The sequence below is a fragment of the Kogia breviceps genome, chromosome 20 (genome assembly GCF_026419965.1).
Source record: "Kogia breviceps isolate mKogBre1 chromosome 20, mKogBre1 haplotype 1, whole genome shotgun sequence".
NCBI lineage: Eukaryota > Metazoa > Chordata > Mammalia > Artiodactyla > Physeteridae > Kogia > Kogia breviceps.
The window spans coordinates 15,766,125-15,787,806 of record NC_081329.1 but is presented as its reverse complement, the minus strand read 5'-3'; the positions used below and the strand labels follow the sequence as shown (position 1 = coordinate 15,787,806).

General features: G+C 42.4%; 1 protein-coding gene across 8 annotated transcripts in view; it reads right to left on the bottom strand.

The window, feature by feature from the left end:
- Nucleotides 1-21,682, bottom strand: part of MTUS1 (microtubule associated scaffold protein 1) — a 155,356-nt gene that overhangs the window by 99,151 nt on the left and 34,523 nt on the right. For all 8 annotated transcript variants that reach the window (XM_059049414.2, XM_067022359.1, XM_059049416.2 and 5 more), the window contains exon 2: nucleotides 707-2,961. In XM_059049414.2, the coding sequence (XP_058905397.1) occupies nucleotides 707-2,806 (2,100 nt within the window). In that variant the 5' untranslated portion in view covers nucleotides 2,807-2,961. The remainder of the gene's footprint in view (nucleotides 1-706; nucleotides 2,962-21,682) is intronic.

Here is a 21,682-nt window from a genome sequence, read left to right as displayed (position 1 = left end):
ACCTCTGCCAGGCACTGCATAAAACATACGACCTTTTCACTATACGTGAATAAAATGGGTTTTATTTTAGTCCCGGGAATCAATACATTGGGACCACAGGAGACCTCAGACATCTACTAGCCGGATCTTTTCACCTCTGCGTCTCAAAAGGTTACCGGCCCAGAGTCACCTTAGCTAATCAGAGGCAGAATCCGGAATCCTCCTGTTCACAGGACAGGGCTCCACTACCTGGAGCCGCTTCCTCAACAGGAGACCTGGAATTATTTTTACGTTGATACCGTTTACCAGCACCGCCTAGCCATTTATCGAATGTGGCTCAATACATTTGTAAGTTCATCAACAAAACGTTTATTCTTTCATAAATATAAAATATAATCAGATATTTAACTTCAAATAACTAAGTACACTAAAATATTAAAGTAACCTGTTCTTTCAGCTTACTATTAAAAGGAATGTTGATACTCAATACAAAATACTGGACTTGAGGGTTTTTTCTTTTTTTTTTTTTTTTTTTCAATATGCAGGTAACCAATTAACATTCTTACTGACTGACAAGACAAAGAATTACCGAATAACACAGCAATACCTGAAAGCAAATCTGCACACCTAGTTCAGCAATATTACTGACTATTAGTGGATAAGCAATTGCTAATGCGTCTCTCCGTTTCCACCACCATTTCCCGAAGCGGGCAAAAATTTCACTTACCAAAAACAGAGAACCATAGTCAAAGGTCTCATTCATAATTTCCTTTTTTAGCTCTTGTTTTGCCATCGGTGTCCCATTTTCTTTTTCACCCTTGTCTTCAGGGCTCATCCTATCGATGTTGGAAGTATAGGACATGTGCAAACATTCTGTGCTCTCCATTTTAATAGGGAGTTCACCTTTGATCTTCTGAAAAACTGCAGCCGCGGACCCAGTCTCACATGCTGAATTGGAAGAACTCGCTTTGTCAGCATCTTCCTGAGTCGATTTCGTGGCAGATGTTGTTCTTAGAACTTTGTGTGAAGCATTTTTAGAATGAGCTGTAACATGCACAGCCTGGCTCGTAATGAGTTTATTAAACTGCTGCTTATGTGTCTTGTTAATTAGGATTTCTGCTTTTGTGTCTGCATTCAAGTCAGATGTTGGTGTTTTCCTCAAAGCTGTCGACGGTCTTGAGGAAGACACTGATGAGGGCGATGAGGCCCCAGTTAACTGAGGTCGGGGTGCAGCCTTTGATAGAGCAGGGTCCTTGGACTGCAGCACTGGTCTGGATACAACCTTTGCTTTGACATTCTTGAAGTTTGGTCTTGGGTAACTTATAATTTCCGTTTTTCTAACTTTGCTGCCTAGGGGGCTGTTCGTTTTGATGGTTGATTTTCCTAGATTAGGTTTAGACATGTTCATCGGTGCCCCCTTCAAGTTTGGTAAACGTCGAAGCTCTCGATTACTCTTCTGCACTTTACTCCATTTCTCCGTCCCTTCAATAGGTGAGATAGAAAAGGTTGCGTTTGTGGGTTCTAGGACTGGCGTGGACATGCAAACTATGTTATTTGTACTAATGACCATATCATCCGCATCCCAAGTCAGTTCAAACGATGAAGCCACCTTTTGTCCTGGCGGGCTATTCGGTATCAATTCTATGGTATGATTTCGGGTTCCCAAATCCTTTTCATTAGAGGCAACGGGTGTGTCTTTAGCCACAGTGACTTGATGTTCTGGGTCCAGCACTTGGGTTTTGCTTTTATCAAAAGCTGGCACCAGTAAAGGGCATTCATCATCTATAAGACAATTGGACACTGTTTCTCTTACATTTTGGCCCATTTCCTTTTGCCCATATGAGCTCTGTGAATGTCTCTCACTATTCGGTTCATCTTTAGATGAACAAAAGAACTCTTGTAATACAGACCCATTGGGAACATCCATGCCATCAGAAACTGGTGTTAGAGCTTGTATCTCCTTTTCGCTGCCCAGTCTCTGCCGTGCCCCATCTGGGTACTCACTGGTGACCTTTCCCGAAGAACAGTGACAGTGATTTTCAGTATCTGGAAGGACAACATCAGTTTGCATCACCATGTCAGAAAATGCTGTGTAAGTTGTGTCTCGAGCCTGTGATGCCGTAGCGTGAGGGTTTTCGAAGCTGTTGTCTCTATCATAACTCATTTCTCTCACATATATCTTATCAGAAGGGGAAGATGGAGGAATGGAACAGGATAAAGATGTATTTCTACTTCTCATGCTGGTTGGCTGCAGGCTTGCAGTGGTAGGCAAAGACTGACTCTTCCCAGTAATGTCATGTGTTATGAAGGTACAGTTAACATTATCCACTTTCATGTCAAATGTCTGGTTTAGCGCCAAGGCAGTAGGGTTTTCTGTACAGTTCAAATCATCATCGTTAGGATTCCACACGAAAGGCAGAGATGTCTCAACGCTCTGGTCCTGAAATGATTCTAGGGAATGACAACTGTTATGCAAATCTTTGGGTTCCTCTGTATTTACAACATGTGCAAAAGACAGACATGTGGAATCCTTGTGCATATCTAACACCTCCTGACTAACGAAATCACTTGAAGACTTTTGGTGTTCATGTACTTCAACACACTGAGGGTTTAAAGAGATACTTTCACCAAAGACCACAGCAGAGTTGGTTTCATAGTCAACCACCATGTCATCTGGGTTGGCAGAATTCCAACTCACATTATTGGTGGAAGAGTTTTGGGTACACGGTGATTTTTGGTTGTACGCATATGCGCTTCCATTTTTATCACTGATAAATAAGGACTGCAGTTCATCTTCTGTCTTGTCATCTGTATTATCATCATTCATCCTGAAATATTAACTTTAAACCTCTGCCATTTTATTTCTTCTTTAAAACCTTTTAAATGAGAGGGAAGGAAAATGTGTCCATCTCCTAAGTTTTTCAGCACAGTTGCAAGTTTCTTAGTCTAAGATGTCGTGAACTTGAAAAGATTTGTTGTTCCCTGGAAGAAATAAAATGTTTCACTCAAGTAAATATTAGAAAATTAACAAGTCTTCACTTGATTAATTTCAATTGCTTTCTTTTTACATTTAAAGAACCTACAACTATGGACAGGAGTAATTAAGATATTAGCTAAAGAACCACCCTCTTTTCAAACATACTTTTCGCAGGCTCCGGACGCGCAGGCTCAGCGGCCATGGCTCACGGGCCCAGCCGCTCCGCGGCACGTGGGATCTTCCCGGACCGGGGCACGAACCCGCGTCCCCTGCATCGGCAGGCGGACTCTCAACCACTGCGCCACCAGGGAAGCCCTCAAACATACTTTTTCATTTGAGGAAATGGGCAGAATGGGCGGCTAAAACTGCCCCCTCCCATCTGAGATGCCTCTGCCCTTGCTCACAATAGAGAAGGAAGCTAAACCTAACAATAGCCTTTCCTTCTTTTTGGTTGACAGAGCGACTATTGGTCCTAATTTACCTAGGACGGTCCCAATTTATGCCTGTTGCCCCCACATAATTAGAAATAATGCCCTTTTCATTTTCAGAAAAGTCCCCTATTGTTTCCGTGAAGAATGATTTCCAGACAGATTAAGCAGGCACAGCACATAAGCTAAAGATCAATGAAGATTTAGGGCACTAGCGTTTCTCTTTCCCATTTTCATTGCCTTTCTCAAACACACTCCATTTCAAAGTTGAAAAAAAGAAAAGCTGTTGATTCTTCATAGTTAAAGCGCTATTCTATTGAAAGTACCTAAAAACGTTGAACAGAGTTCCTGTATGACACAGCAATTCTCCACTTAGGTACCTACTAAAACAAAAGGAATACATCCAAAAATTTGTACACAAATGTACATGGTTCGGTTCCCCTACGGGCCGCCAAGAAAAAAAAATGTACATGATTTGTAATAGAAGCATTATTCATAACAGCCCAAAAGTGGAAGCAACCCAAATGTCCATTAACTGGTAAACAGATAACAAAATGTTGTGTACCCATACAACGGAATATATTTTTCAGCAAGAGAAATGAAAGGAGTATTGATGCATGCTACAACATGGATACAATGTTATGACTTAAAATATAAATAGAAGAATATTATAAGCAAAAGTAAAAAAATATATAAGTAAAAGAAGCCAGTCACAAAAGACTACATATTATGGGATACTATTTACATGAAATGTCCAGAATAGGCAAATCTATAGCAAGTAGATGGGTGGTTCTCTAGGGCTGAGAAGGGGCGCGAGGGAGGGAATGAGGAGTGACTGCTGATTGGAATGTGTTTATTTTGAGGGTAATAAAAATGCTCTAAGGGTTATGATTATGGTGATGGTTGCACAGAGCTGTAAATATACTAAAACTAATGAATTGTACACTTTAAAAAAATCATTAAAAACAACCCATGAGGGGCTTCCCTGGTGGCGCAGTGGTTGAGAATCTGCCTGCCAATGTAGGGGACATGGGTTCGAGCTCTGGTCTGGGAAGATCCCACATGCTGCGGAGCAACTGGGCCTGTGAGCCACAACTACTGAGCCTGCGCGTCTGGAACCTGTGCTCCGCAACAAGAGAGGCCGCGATAGTGAGAGGCCCGCGCACCGCCATGAAGAGTGGCCCCCGCTCGCTGCAACTACAGAAAGCCCTCGCACAGAAACGAAGGCCCAACACAGCCATAAATAAATAAGTAAATAAATATAAAAATTCACGACATATATCAATATTTAAAAATTTTTTATAAAAATGAAAAAGCAACCCATGAAAGCTTTCAAATCCAAGGAGTTTTGCAAAAAACTAAAATTGCATTATGCTTTTGATTATACTGAAGTGCTTAAGAAAGGCCCAAATATTCAAGCTAGGACTGCAAATACCTCATATAGATATACATTCGCTTGAACTGACTTTCTAATCTTGGTATTTAATGTCAACCAGTTATCATGGTTCTGTTCATGTTTTCCATGAGGAAAAAAATGACATTCTGTAACCTAGAAATTTGTAAATTAAGAGGAGATCTCATTTTTCTATTTTGCAATCTTTTCTCTGTATTCAAACATACTTCAGTGACCTAAATACAATGAGGAGAATAGGAACGATGGAAGAACTGAAAGGATGAGTATCTTTGCTAACAGTGCTCTGGATTTCCAGCCGTGCATCCTGAAACCAGCTTTTACCAGGGGCAAGAAGAAAGGCTGCAATGTTTATGTCAACAGCACGCAGGCACACGCATACAAGAGATGCTGACCCCAAAATAAGTGCTATAGGATTTGTATGCTGGTAGAAAATTTAAATTAGTCTCTTTTTCCCCACTATAGCTCTTTAGGTAATAAAGAAATCACTGAAACAACAGATTTTGGCTAGCACCTTAATAAAAGTTTTTATGAAACACAAATTATATTTTTAATCCTCAGGTATAAAACAGGTTAGAGCTAAATGTTTAAGTCAGGAAGTCGATTTATTCACTTTTTAGTGTTATGTGGGGGACGTATAATTTCACAAAGCATGAAATATGCTACACCAATACTCATTTATGAGATCCTGGTATAAGCAGACAGGAGCACTGCAAACAGAAGCATTTAACATAAATCATAGAAGTTATTTGCCTGGATAAAGAGAGTCATTAAATTCAATTGATGGAGCTTTACTTCCTGAGCTCCCTCTTTCAAAGTATACAAAATATGATTTTTTAAAAAACTGAAAAAAAGTAAAGAAAATGGTTCATATGTCAAAGCACCTCAAGTTATTTTTTAAATAAATGTATAATAGGATAATTTACACTACCAGTTCCATATCCTTCTATGTTTAGGTTGTTTCTAGATTTATTTATTATTAAATATTATTTATTTATAAACAGCACGGCACTAAATATCTTTGCAACCTTTGACTACCTCTGATTGTTGCCTTTGGAAAAACTTCCTGGAAATAAAAGCATTACTGAGTCAAATGATGATTTTTGAAGGCTCTTAATATAGTTTGTCAAATCATTAATAGAATAAAAGGGCAGGATTATCAACAATGTATATATTAATAAACGTATATAACCTGAGTTTTCTTTTAAAGCTTGTGCATTTTGTTCAGCATTGTCTCCCAAGAACTTTCCCAAGCTACTGTAATACAAAAACATTTCTAACAACTGTGAAATTCCACTGAAGTTAAGGTTAAATGTTTTAGATTTATAAGTCAGTAGATTGGGACTTCCCTGGTGGTCCACTTAAGAATCCACCTTCCAATGCAGGGGATGCGGGTTCGACCCCTGGTCCGGGAACTAAGATCCCACATGCCACGGGGCAAACTAAGCCCGCGCACCACAACTAAAGAGCCCGTGTGCCGCAACTAAGACCCGATGCAGCCAAATAAATAAAAATATTTTAAAAATTTTTTTAAATAACTCAGTAGATTACAAAGAGTAATAGGAAAGTAAAGAAAGCATCAGCCTTCACATGACTACCTAGCACACTTGGGTTTATAATTTTTTAAAATTCACACATCCAAGAAAAAAAAAATCCCAAACTCAGTGAGCAAAGCTATCAAAAAAAAAAAAAAAAAAGATACCACAGGGAGTTCCCTAGCAGTCCAGTGGTTAGGATTTGACACTTTCACTGCCACACCCCAGGGTTCAATCCCAGGTCCGGGTCCTAAGATCCCGCAAGCCACGCAGCTCGGCCAAAAAAAAAAAAAAAAAAAATCCCACAAGAAAAAATGTATTCTGAAGAAATACTTAAGGAGAATTTTGGTATGAAATAAATCTACTGAAGTCTTTTCTACTTTTGTAGATAAGAGTAAAGAATTAGAGGTACAAAGATTTGGACACCAAACAAATTCTGAAGTTAAGCTTATCAGTTCCAGGATTAGTTGGAAGGTCAACCTCAACATTCACTAAGGAAAAAAAATAGCTTCAAGTCTGCATCTCATCACTACAGACAAAGCCATGGGCAGGAAAGGGATGACCAGGTTTCTCTCAGGAATTTTGTCAAAAAAATTAAAATTTAGCCTTGTTGTCTTATGGCCAATCTCACTCCTTTCCTGATATAAGAACAGTACCTAAATTTCTACCACATGCTGGACTCATATTCTTTGACTTAATCTCACCTGACCCATCACGCAATGTCTTTAGATTGCTACGATTACAATGTAATTTGTAAAGCCTTCAAAGTTACTATCTTGGGGACGTTTTTTACTAAAGCAATATCATAGATGCTTAAAAAAGAGAAAAAGAGAAAAGGGTGGACTAAATCATTCTCACCCAAAGGGTTAATTTCTCAAGTTGTCTTTCAGTAAGTAGCATTATCTATCACAACAAAGTAGAATGATTAAATTACCTTTTTAAGAGAGCCATTTGGGAAAATAAAGAGATCTTTTTCAGAGAACAATTTGTACGAGAGAGAACAATTTCCCTACTTATTAAGATTTGGGAATATGAGAGGGTAGCTCCTCTTGAATAAAAAGATTAGCAGAATATGTATTTCTATAATGATTTGTAAGGTTAAAAATTGATAGATATGTACCAAAAGAAATGGTCAATGAAAAGCACTACTAGTGCAAGGTTTGAGCTATTTCAACACCTTTGGGAAAAAATAAGGTTAGTTTCTAAATCTTAGCTTAAGAAGAATGATTGTTCCCCACAGATAAAAATCCATTAGCATATAATTGAATTCATTAACATTGTCATTAATAGTGAAAGACATTTTAGAGAGCCAATTCAAATTTCCCCATTTGTAAAATGAGGAAACCACTTCTAAGAAATAAACTCCATGGCTGGACCAAATTAGTTGCTCATGGCAGCTTACTGTTAGATTATATTATACAATAGTTATGTGCCTTATTTGTCAACTGAACTATAAACCCAGTAGAGGCTTACACATCAGTAGGTATTTTCTACATCTTCCTATTACATGCAATGTCTAACACAATAATTTGAACTTAACACAGCTAAACTTGCTATCCCATATACTAATTATGAAATAAAAGAATTTGTTTCAAGTCACATTTCTCTGAAGCCATAAACAACTTTAATTTTACTCCTTATTTATGTCAATATATGGCATACCAGTTGTTTAGCACAATTATAACTTACAGCTTTAAAGCACAGAATCATGTCAGTCGTCTTAAGTTTTTAAGAACTCACTAATCACAACCGTAGTTCAGCTCTCGAGGCTTTAAAACCCAAAATATTACCTAATCTTCAATGTACTGTAAAACAAAAAGACACATGCACAATACCTAAACTACAAATTTTATTCTAAAGTCAAAAACAAAGCAGTTGAACAGTAAGTCACCTGCGTGTGTTACTAATATATTCATAAAGCTCTACCTCCTGTTAAAACCATTCAAGGTGGCTAATAATTTTACCCCTAAGCCTCATCATATTACTTTTTTCACAATTCAGGGTGAAAGTCCTAAGTTAGCTCCTGCAACCTACCTTTTGACAAACTCTACTTCCTCAAGCACTGAGCTTAGTAAAGTACATCTTACACCTAGGAACAAAGTACTGGTACAAGCATACCTAGTGGTTGGTTTCCTAAGAGCATAATGATTTCCAGTGAAGCCATTTAAGTAGGGGGAAATCTAGAGTTGGTTTAATGAATTTATAAATGGAGGTTATGGATGTTCCACAACAAAGTTGAACTTTAAATAATTTACAAAACAAGTACAAATCAACTGGCTGCTTCTGAAAAAATGCAGATTGAGTCAGTAGGTCATGGGTGGGGCCTGAGATTCTGCATTTCTATCCAGCTCCCTGGTGATGCTGAAGCTTTGGGTCCATGGACCATCCCTGGTGTAGCAAGGATGTAGCAGAGAGCTCTGAGAAAAGACTGCCCACCTAGCCAACCAGATCAACACAGTAACTGTACTGTCAGAGCTAGTTACCCTCACGTCCAACTTTATAATCTGTTCTCTAACTGGAAACAGACGTCCCTTACTTTTGAACCCTTAATTTATGCTTTTGCACCTTCCTCTCAGATAGCTAATAATCCCTCTATGGAAAATAATTGAAAATTTTTTATAGTCATGGAAAATGTTTCTTCTAAAGCCTACTTGAGCTTATTCCTTCCATGCAGAGGGAGTTCAGTGAGTGTAACATTCCTGCCCTTTTTCTGTCCTTCTACTCACTCCATCCAGAAGCAAGAAAGTGACTTAAATGGATTCTGTAAATTCAATAATAACTAGCTGGGCAAGGACTAGGATGAGGGGAGGGTACCATTTGCCTTGGGCACTAAATATAAGACGGTCTCAGTAACAGTCCCCCCAGAGCCTGAGGCAAAGGAAAAGTCAGTAATACTGACCCTGTCTCTCCTTTAAATTTTTTTTTTTTTTTTTTTTTTTTTTGCGGTACGCGGGCCTCTCACTGTTGTGGCCTCTCGCGTTGCAAAGCACAGGCTCCGGACGCGCAGGCTCAGCGGCCATGGCTCACGGGCCCAGCTGCTCCGCGGCACGTGGGATCCTCCCGGACCGGGGCACGAACCCGCGTCCCCTGCATCGGCGGGCGGACTCTCAACCACTGCGCCACCAGGGAAGCTCTCTCCTTTAAATTTTTGAGATTTTATTCATCATGAATTTTTTTACATGAATTCTGATTTTTAAAAATCAGAGGCCCGCGTACCACACACACACACACAAAGAAAAAAGAGTGATCGAGATAAACAACATTTAAAGCACTAAGATTTTGCTGGCCTCACTCTCTTCACCCTAGTCCCAGCCCCGCTGCCCACAGAGAACACAAGCTCTCTTCTGTTCCCCACCCCTACCAGGAACAGGCCCTGTCCCTACAGTGGAAAGGGGACAGGCAGGGTGGGAGAGGGCTGCCCTGTTATCTGTACCACAGTGACCCGTGGGGAAGTAAGTGTGTCTCAAACGCAGTTCTGTTCCTCAAATTCACTTTCATCTATAACTGATCTATAATTGCAGATGAAATTCTATAATTATAGTCTGTAATTATAATTCATCTATAATCATCTATCCACCTTACTCCGTTTCTTATTTCTCAAATGGTTCATAACCAGAGAGAGGAGGAAGGCAAGAATAATGGCCAAGAATCAACAGCCAGTCCTGACCACGTGTTGGCCACACTCTGGAACAAAGTCCAGGAGACCAGGGCCCTGAGAGCCCGACATTTACCTTCAGTTGCCGATGGGGTGGGGGAACCACAGAATCCCCCAGGAAGGGCTACCGTTGCTGCGGCAGCCCAAGGAAGCTCGTGGGGCTCTGGGCTGCGGCTCTGCACCCACCACCGCAGGGGGCCGTGCATACTGTAACCGCCAGCTCCGCCACCGTGAAGAGCAGTCGTGAAAACAAGGTAGTATTTACTGGGCCCTCTCAAACCTGTAAATGTGCTACGCTAGGCGACAAACCATGAGCAATAAACAAGGGGTAAAATGTGCAGGAACAAAACACACGTGGGGTAACTGGGGCTTCTACCGTGGCCAAGGTGGACGTGCACAGGTTCAAGGCATCATCGGCCAGAGGTTCTACCGCACTGGCGGCTCACAGCCCGTATTCCGTAATCCAGCTCACTTTGTCAGCTGGGACGTTGGTTTTAAAATAACACAGACTGGGCGAGAGGCTTTAAGCCTAAAACCATACATTCTTTTGAGCTGAGCGAGAAACTCCAGCTCACAGCAGCACAGTCCTTGGGTGAGTGGGTGGCTGTCCCCATAGAAGGCGACTGCCCAGGTCTGCAACCTGAGGAAAACAACGGCCCATCGGAGACAAAGCCACTTGAGTCTCGGCACCAGGGCAGGCTGTTAGCGGGCCGCCTCCCTGTGCAAGGCACACAGCTGCACCTTGACCCACCCCTGGCGGCGTGTGCAGAAGGCAGAGGCTTCGGAGGGCACAGCAAGGCAGCAGCGGGCCGACCAGCAGCTCAGGGGAGGCTCAACTACAACCGCAGGGGAGAGAGTCGCGACAGGCCCTTTCAGACACCGGTGGTCTACGGAATGCATTCACGGCTTTAGAACGGCAAAGCAGAAGGTTCCTGTGTGTTCCTGTCTTCCTAGAATGTTTCCAGCTTTCAACTGTTAACAACAGATCTGGCGGGTAATGCTAGACAAATTATCCCGAATTCCACTCGGTATTCAAAGACCAGGGTGGGCGGAAAGTGGATGCGGTGAGCTGGAATCCACGTGGCTTTTCCACAGTCTCAAGTCACACCACCACCCCCCCAAAACAAAGTGTTTCCAATTAGCACTTGATTGGATAATTAAATACTAGGGGTAAGTCTTCCCTAAGACTCAGGCTTCTTAGATTTAAGTAAATCCAGAGAAAGAGACAGTAGAACTAGCTCTACGGCACAAACGTGGAAATGACTGCTTACGAGAGGGAAAGGTGTGTCCTAGATGGGGCCTCCTGGTAGAGCGCGACGACCTTCAGAAACACCAAAAACTGTTCTAGAAAGTACTGCTCAGTTATAACATTCCCTGCATTACTATTTCAGGGTTAGGGGATCGGGCTGTTTTCAAAATGTGCTAGTTTGGGAAGAGCGGGGAAAATAGGGAACAAGATAGTTCCGGGCCCGCCCGTGTGCTCTTCACACACCGGCTGCTGAGCCAGCACAGTTTTGCAGTAATGACACCTCTTCCCGGGAAGCGGCCCAGACTGTGGCCGCCGAGAGAACATGAACTCCGCCTAGGTTTCAAGATCACTCTGGCCTGACAGGACCAGACTAAGATACCAGTAAGGATGCTTATTGAAATTTAATTCCGGCCTTTTAACTCGAAGTCTGCAGAAAGTCAGCTCCAGAAGGGCAGGATTTCCGCCACCCCCGGTCTGGTTTATTTCCCCAAATATCCCCAACACTTGGAAGAGTACACAGAGTGGTTTTTTTAAATAAACCGTTGTTGAATTAATGAACGTATGAAAGGGCCAAGAGAATGTGATTTGGGACTTTAACTTCTTTAACGTTATTTGGACTTTAACTTGCAAGGTTAGGCGGTCCTACAATTTTCCCCTGGGAACATGACAGTGGGTAGAGGTTTATATCCATATTTAGGCATCACTACGTTATGGGCAATTTAACTTTGTCATCGGAGCTCATTGTACTTTGTGGGACAACGTGGCTGTATAGCATCTGAGATCACAAGGAGGAAAGCAAAATTAAGCCCTGGGCACAGAGCGGCCAGCGTTAGTATAATTAACGCACCCGTCAGAGCCTTCCAACTGTCACCTGCCCAGGGGTGCTAGAAAAGTACCCAAAGGGACAGTGCTTTCACAGGGGAGCAGCCCCTTGAAGGTATGAGCGGGGCACTGGTTCACCATGGGCCAGCTTCTAACTTCACTGTGCTAAGCCGAAGCAGGGATGCCAGGGGTGAGGCTGCTTGCCGTCGCTGACGTCTCCTTTCAAGCGGGAGCTCAGTGAGTCTATCCTTCTCGGCTCCAGTCTGACCCTTTACTTCCATCCTGCCCCGAGGAAGTACAGTTCCATATCTGTCTAGGGAACCAGGGCCGGCTTGGCTGACCTCTGCCCGTCGTCTTCTGAGAGTGCGGCGGCCAGCGGGGAGCACAGGACCCCACCCTTCGGGAGCAGCCCGGCCATGACCAGGGGACCCGAATTCTGGGGCGGGCTGTTAGGAGCCCTCTTTGTCTCTCACACTGGAACTCAGCCTCCCAGTGGCCTTTAGCAGGGATGACTTGAGAGCTCAAAGGCCAGTGATCTTAGCTCAAAGGCCAGTGATCTTACTCTGTCATACGTCTCCACTGGTCCAAAACCCAGATCAAGAACGGGGGTGTTACTTATTGGACACGTCAGTGAATATTACATAGGTTTATTTTTCTTTAATTCCTAGCTTAAATCTGACTTCTAGAAGTCCACGTTTTAGAACTGTGGTAAAGCATGCGTAAGATTTCTCATTCTTAATCGTACAGTTATACGGCATCAAGTAGACTCACGCACTGTGCAAACATCACCACCATCCCTCTCCAGAATTTTTTCATCTTTCCCAACCGAAACTCTGAATCCATTAGACACTAACTGCCATTCTCCTCTCCCACCCCTGGCAACCACGGTTCTACTCTCTGTCTCTATGAATTTGGCTACTCCAGGGACCTCATATAAGAGGAATCATACAGTATTTGTCTGTTTGCGTCTGGCTTATTTCACCGAGCACAATGTCTTCAAGACTCATCCCTGTTACAGCACGTGTCAAAATTCCCTTCCTTTTTAAGGCTGGATAATATTCCATTGTACTTCGAGGCCACATTGTATTGATCCAGGCATCCACTGATGGACACTTGGGTTGCTTCCACTCTCTGGCTACTGTGGACAATGTTGCTATGAACATGGCGTACAGATATCTCTTCTTTGAGACCCTGCTTGCAGTTCTGTTGGGTATGTACGAAGTGGAATTGCTGCATCATATGGTAACCCTATGTTTCATTTCTGTGAGGAATTACAAAATCGTTTTCCACAACATCTGTACCATTTCGCATTCTCATCAGCAACGCACAGACTTCCGATTTACATCTTCAATGCTTGTTACTTGTATTCATTTTTTTTTTAAATACACAGTAGCCATCCTATTGGGTGTGAAGTGATATCGTGGCTTTGAATTGCACTGCATTCGCCTAATTCAACTCGTAATTTTGAGCACCTTTTCACATGCATATTGGTCATTTGTCTATCTTCTTTAGAGAAATGCCTATTCAAGTCCTTTGTCCATTCTTTAATTGGTATTTTTGATATTGCTGTTGTTGAGTTAGCCCACTTTTTAAAATCATACGATTTAGGAGAATATTTTCTACTTCTCTGGGAAGCACGACTGACTTAGTATGCTGGAGTGGGTACATTTTTAAACTCCTGTTACAGGATGAACTGTGCGTCTCAAAAAGATATGTTGAAGTCCTCGCTCCCAGTACTTATGAACGGGCTTTATTCGGAAATAGGGTCTTCACAAATGTAATCAAGTTAAGGTTAAAGTCATTAGGGTGGGCCTTAATTCAACATGACTAGTGTCCTTATAAGAGAAGGAACACGCAGAGAAAGAGAAACTCCACGTAAAGACACAGGGAGACACAGGGAGACACAGGGAGAAGACAGCCATGTGAGTGGCCATGTGAAAACAGAGGCAGAGACTTGCAGTCATGCTGAATGAACAAGCAGGGCTACCCAGAGCTAGGAAGAAGCAAGGAAGCATCCTCCCGCAAAAGCTTCAGAGCAAGCGTGGCCCTGCTGACACCTTGAATTTGGATTTCTAGCATTCAGAACCATGAGAATAAATGTCTGTTGTTTTAAGCCAACCAGAACCATGAGAATAAATGTCTGTTGTTTTAAGCCAACCAGTTTGCGTCGCTTTGTTACAGACGAGTACAACTCCCTTCTAGAAAATCAGTGCACCGTTCAAGTCCTTTTACAGATTGGTTGTTTGGAACTCAGAACACAGTTTCCATTATTAAGAAAACACACACACATAAACAATGATTAGGTTCTCAGGCAGCCTGTCAATGACACTGTAACCCACAACGGAGCAGGCGTATTGCCCAGTACTCCTGCTGTTTCCCCCAGGATTATGGGAAATGCAGCCAGCATTGCACATGGGGCCCTAAATATGAGCAGCACATATCCTTTGCCATAGCCACAGGATATAGGTATAGAGAAGAACTATACCTTCTCTCTTCTCTTTAACGGGCGGTGGAGACACTGAGGACTCTTCACCCATCCAAAGTAAGCGATTTCGTGCTCTCTGCTGCCCAGATGGTGTCAGGGTCTCTATCCTTGCTGTCCTCCCCCATGCCTGCACCCCAGGTGCACAAGCAGTGACAAGAAAGATTAGATTCCCTCCAGATGTTTCTCTCCCTACTTGTAAAGGCAGCAAAAGCTTAAACAGTCCTTCATTTCAAGGATGAGTAGCCGCGAAGAAAAAAAAAATTATTTGAGGTAAAGATCTTGGTTTTAATCCAAAAGTATCTCTACCTTGAGGTGAAGCCTCCCCAGGTAGCAGCTAACAGTTCAAATGCTTAGCACTGTTAGAAACAATCGAAGGAGGAAATTCCCTGGCGGTCCAGTGGTTAGGACTCTGTGCTTTCACTGCAGGGGGCACGGGTTCAATCCCTGGTCTGGGACTAAGATCCCATAAGCAGTGCAGGATGGCCCAAAAAAAAAAAAAAAAAAAAGGAAAGAGATTTACACTTTTATTATAAGTATGATGGTAGCTTGAAAACTTAAACACTACAGGGGTGAAGACCATGGAGCATAGGACCTGCTCTATACCCCTCAGGACAGGGCCAGTTTTGCTACAAAAATAAACAACCCAGAATGTCAGTCAATGGTTTAACACAAATGTCCAGGGTGTTGGAAGGGAGCTCTGCTCATATCCACCGTCAGCCAGGGATCCAGGCTGACTGAGGCTTCATCTCAGGAAAAACTTCCCCAACCACCAGACCCTGGGAAAGGCCCACCGCAAGGCGGCCACCCACTCTTAAAGCTCCTGCCTTCCCTTCCGCTCACATTTCACCAAAGCAGACCACAGGACGGCCCTCAACCTCGGGACAGCCGGGAAGTACCACCTTACCATTTGCCCAGGAGTGGGAGAAATGGACACACTTGTGCAAAGCATTAAGGTAGGACCTTCATTAAAATCAGCCATGAGTTCCTCTACCCAAATTATTCCATTTCAGCCCAGATGAGTGATTCACAGCGCTCAGGGAAGACAAAGGAAGAAAAGCTGAGAAATAAGTGAGGGCCTCTGTCTGTCACCAATATCTGATGGTTCTCCAAACATAAAGTGGTTTTAATCACCAGCAACTGGCAGAGATGGGCTGGTCATAAAACTCATTTCCTTTTTCTTTCTGGCGCACAGTCAGACAGTATTTCCCCACCTCTCTGGCAGGGCAATGCCGTGTATTCTAGTCAACAGAACGTGAGTGACACCATATGGACCACTTGGAAGCCCGGACTGGAAAACTCCTGTGTGGTCCTTCATGTTCTCTTCCATACCCGGCTTGTGCCGACGAACAAAGGAAGCCACGTGCTGAAATGTGTTAAAGATGGTGGGACCGCAGGATGGAAGCAGTCTGCGTCCCTAAGCCACTGGCGGGAGAATTACTGCCCACCCGATCAGACACCCGTTCCGGACTTCAAGTGAGCAAGAATTAAATTAGAATAATATTTGAACCTGACGGTTTTTAAGGTTTTCTTTGGGGGAGGGGGGTGTGGGTAGCAAATTACATTCTTAAATAATACCGTAACTACTTGGAAAGAGGGGAGTGATCAGGAAGAACTGTATCATTTTAGTCATCTTTTGTCAAAACAAAAAAAGTTATAATCAGCACTTGCTGAATATGAAAAAAACCATATGATCTACGAATTGCTGGAGACACAAATACGGTAGCTGATTCCATTTGCCCTGTCTTCTCACCCACTGATAATGTTCAGACATCCAAGCTCATAGCATCTAACGATGGCCAGGAAAAAAGGTAATTTCTGTGTACTTGCATTTGATGGAAGAAAATGATACCCATCAAAAAAGAGTTTACAATAATGCACGTCCCTGTTCTGTCTGTCTCCTTCCTTAAATCCTACTGTGTTTGTTTCTTCCAGGAAGTCTTCAGACGTTAATCTAGTACAAAGGTTGGCAAACTACTTTTGTCAAGGGCCAAATAGCGTGTTAGGCATTACAGTCCATTACACTCTCTGGTGCATTTATTCAACTCAGTTGCTGTAGAACAAAAGAAGCCAGAGACAATATATAAGTGAATAAGCGTGGCCACATCCCCCAAAAAAACTCACAAAAACAGGGAGAGGTCAGATTTGGCCTTCAAGCTGCATTGTGCTGACTTTGAACTAGTCCATTCTCAAATGCTCAGCACTAGCTGTCATTTGCCATATACCGTCATTTTAAAAATCTATTTCTTTTTTTTTTTTTTTTTTTTTTTTTTTTTTTTTTGCGGTATGCGGGCCTCTCACTGTTGTGGCCTCTCCCGTTGCGGAGCACAGGCTCCGGACGCACAGGCCTAGCGGCCATGGCTCACGGGCCCAGCCGCTCCGCGGCACGTGGGATCTTCCCGGACCAGGGCACGAACCCGTGTCTCCTGCATCGGCAGGCGGATTCTCAACCACTGCGCCACCAGGGAAGCCCAAAAATCTATTTCTTTTGATTTCATTTTTAGTTCTTGACTCGGCAAGTTTACCTATTACAAGGACAGTACAGTCTTAACTCTCTGGGTACAATCAGTTAATATTTATCTTGATAAAAACATTCACAAAATCAGGCACCACAGGGCTCCTACATTACCTAATGACAAACGTAAGAAAATATCACCAAAAAGTGCCTCCTGGTTTTCACAAATCTTATCCATTTTCATATAAATTATCACAGGATCAAGTTATCCCATAGTATAAATTAACAGATCTTCGTGCTAGCATTAGTTACCTTTGAGGAAAAAAATTAAAAATCTAATTAATTGTGACTTTAGAGACATTTTAAGACTAGTTGACACTGGGTGCCCATTTAGTGAATTTTCGTCAACAAGTTCAAGTTTGACATAGCTGTCAAAGACAATAAATCTGAAAGCACATTCTATTAGCCAAAACAAATCCTATCAGAATCCATGCAATTTTAAGGATAAGATCAGAAATCTGGTAATTAAATGTCCACAGAGTACCACCACCATCCTCGATTAGACTCTGAAGAAATGGGAAAACGTATCAGTCCCACCCATCCCAAAGGCCACATCCTAGTCCCATCCCTTCACTGGGTCTCTGCCGGCTGCTCCAGCCTTTCCTGGGCTCCTGCGTCTGTAACTACTAGTCATGATAGGTGCTTACCCACTATTCATCCTGTCCTTCTTCCCTGCCAGCAGAACCCCCAGTGTGTACTGATGTCCACCTTGTCCCATGTAACTTAGGAAAGGATGCCATCCCAGCTCAGGGGCAAATTCTGACAGGTCTAAGCCAGTCAAAGAGGCCCTGATTTTCCACGGAATCTAAGAACATCAATAGGTGACCTGGGTCCGTAGGATTTATTGTGTTTGCATGGTAACCGGACTTACCGTGGTGATTATTTTGAAATGTATAGGAAAACTGAATCACTGTGTTGTGTAACAGGAACTAACACAGTCATAGAACAAAATGAGAACAACAAAAATTCACTATTATGTGACACTTTAATCACAAACCTCAATATCTGAAGGCAGAAACGACTTACTAGAGCACAGAGAGGTCAAACAAGGTTTCCGAGAACATACCGCAGGGGGCAGGCAGGACAGGCTGCAGAAGTCCAGAGTGACCCAGGAATTAGACAGACAACAGAAGCGGGCGGGGGGGGGGGGGGGCTCGTAATTCTCTATAAGGATCCACTAAACACCTCCTTCCCCCAGGTACCTACCTGTACCCTATACATTTAGACAACTATCCCGACTCTGGAAGCAGCCATTTAACCTTCGAAGAAACTGGTGACACACTCCAAATTTAGAGCTTGCAGACCCAGAATCGGCTGCTGCGGGTGAGGCATGCGGGTGCAAACAGTGAAATTCTTCCAACTGAGTGGGGGGATTACCAGCCCACTTCCTGTGCTCAGCTCCATAAGAAGCTTATAATCACCAGGCGTAGAGGCCCCATGCAAATGATAGGATCTTTCTTTGCAGAAACAAAGTCCAGAGACAAGACCTACAGAAACTGACACTAGAGGTCTCATATTATCATGCCACCTACTGGGAGGTAAACCCTACCCCCAACACAGAGTTTCCTTAGATTTTTAGATGCTCAACCTTAGAAAGGAAGCCAAGCATCAACCCAATATTTGAGAACATTCTCTGATATAAAAGAAAAACAAATAAGAAAAAAAAATTTCTCAGAGGAAATTGAGGCAATGCAAGCAAGAGAAGAAAAGTTAGAAAATCAGTAATTAATAGCCTGAAATATATATCATACTCATGCAAAAACTGTGATATTTAAAAAAATATAAGCAGGATATAAGAATGCTCAGAAATTAATGTGAAAGCCATAATTTAAATTTTTAGAAGAAAAAGTTCAAGAAACTAGCTCAGAAATTTAAGCAAAAGATACACACACAAAAGTGAAAACGGATTTTTTTTTAAAAAATTCAGGATTCATCCAGGCGATTCAATATTCAACTCATAGTGTTATCAGAAAGGGAAAAGAAAAAATTTTGTAATAAAATATAATCAAAGAAATAATACAAGTTCTTCCAACAGCTGACAGACTAAAAGCCTCAAGACTGAAGAGGTGCATTGTTTGTTCTACACAGTAAATGAAGAAGATTTGACCACCGTATGTCACTGACGGTTTAGAAAAGCTAGATTATAGTGAGGAATAGCAGCCCCCATACAACGGTTACACACAAAGAGCTGTTCTAAGCAATTTACATGACTTCTCGTGCAATCCACAAACAAGCATTCAGAGGCATAAAGTAGTATTATCCTCATTTCACACGTGAAGAAACTGAGGCACAGAGTTAAAAAACTTGCTGTGGTCATGTAGTTAGAAGGTAGCAGCGCTAAGCAGTCTGGTGTCGTGCCCACCTTTTCACTCCTACGCTAAGAAAAGGACTTAACAAAAGACCAAGTATCAGAATGACAGACTTCACTATATTAATACTGAGAGCTAGAAGACAAGTGAAGCGATATCTTCAACCTTCTGAGAGATGTTTTCAAACTGGAATTCCAATCCTGCCAATCACAAATCAAACATGAGTGGGGCTAAAGGGGTTCTCAGGCACGGAAAGCGTCACCCTTACCTCTCCTACGTGCTTTCCTGGGAATGTATGAACACTGCCAACGTGAGGAAAGAAACCAGGGAGGATTATTATCTAGGAAACAGAGAATCCAACAGGAGAAAAGAGAAAGGAATCCCCAGAAATGCCTGGGTGACGGCTGTGCCCTACAACTGGACGGCAGCAGGAAGTCAGAGGTCCAACAAGGATGTCCCCAGGAAAACACACAGAGCTCATCAATATTAGGAAGTTTTAACCAATTGAAAAACTGAACTGAGAGAAATCTGAGAGTGCTTTTGAAGGATGTGAGCTGTTTCTGCCAGATATTTAAAAAAAAAAAAGTTAACAGAAAAAAATAGTTGTACAAGAAAGAAACATCACCAACACACCACTTGGATCACAGAGATATTATTCATAGTCATATTTTGATTTAAAAGATGGAAGTAAATAAAAGAAATAGTGAAGAGGGAAGCAACATGATTACCTCTGAGAAAAGAGTGGGCTATTCTTTCACATAATCCTTTTAGCACTACTTACCTTCTTAGACTCTGAACATATGATAAAAAATTAAGGAAATATGTAAAAGGATTACTTTGAACCTTTTCTATTTATCTTGTTTTCTCCTTCCATTAAGAAGCCTCTTATCAAATAAGGCTGTTGTCTTAGTTCCTTTTAAAACCCTCAACAGCTTAGCTCTACTGAGGCTGAGCCTTGGGAGAAGCCAGTAAGACTACAGACAGGCTTCAGGAAGAAACGTAAACTTGAGCTGCAAGGGGTGTTTTCCTGAACCTAAAACCAGTGACTTATTCAGCTGCTGCTGTATCCTGGTAGTGACCCTGCTGGCTCACTTTAAGCCAGTATTCATGCTTCAACATTTTCCTGCTGACACCAGCCACTGTGAAGGAGACCTATGGACCATCAAGGTCAAATGTCAAATTCTGCTCTAATTACATGTCAAAGCTAAGAGACTGTCTTGTAAAACACATGCTTGTATCAGAAACATTAAAACGTGAGAACGTGCGTCTTACAAATGATGAAATACCGTAATTTATTAAAGCAAAGCTCAACACTTCAAAGTCACTGACTCTCAGGGTTAGAAGAGACCTCAGAAGAGATCTATGGAATCTTTACACTAATCTGACATTTAAATCCTCGAAGACTGTAAATCAACCAAATCCCTGCCCCTCCAGAGAAAGTACAAGGGTTCTTGGCAGTTCCCACCTCCCCTGTCCACACACTCCCTGTCCAGAGCCATAAAGTATATGATAGTATTTGGGATTCAAACTCTAGCCACGGGAGACAGAAAACCTCGGATAAGTGGCAAAAGACAAGTTTCTTTCTGTCTCGTGCAAAGGTCTGGGTTGTTCGGGATTAAGGCACCCAGCTGTCAGGGACCTGGGCTCCACCTTTCTCGTTCCTTTGCTGTGCACGACCTCAACCTATGGCCCCAAATGGCATTATCTGTGTTTCCTTGAACAGGGTTGAAGGGTCAAGAGGCAACCAAGATGGAAGCTACCTCCATATAATATAACGCACCACACTGAAGCCTGATCACACGGCCACACCTGCCTACAAGGCAGGCTGGGACATGGACACCAATATAGGCTACGCACACCTGACTAAAAGCCCTATAAACATAGAAGAGGGGAGAAGTAGAGAGACAGGGACAAAGAGCCATCTCTGCCACACTTAACCACAGACCCAATGCTCTACTTCACACACTACTGCTCTTCATTAACAAGAGAACAGGTTTGGACTTAGACCTCCATGTTTTCTAGAAGCCAGGAGGCCTTAAACTCAGGTCCTTTCTGAAAGTACCTTGCTAGACTCAGGGGAGAAGATCTTGGAGAGAGAAGGTCCCTTCACCGTTGTGACATAGATGTGATAGTTCTGACAACTGTGGAGGTGGGCTTGTAGACCTTAAGGAAAGTTTGTGGATCACTTTGAAGTATTCTGATATAACTGAAAATTTTAGTTTCTTTTCATAAAGATAGTCTATCAAGCTAACTTTCGGTCTGGTTTTGCTTTTCACTGAATCAAACCCCTTGAATGGTCCACTCCTTAATTGTGATTCAT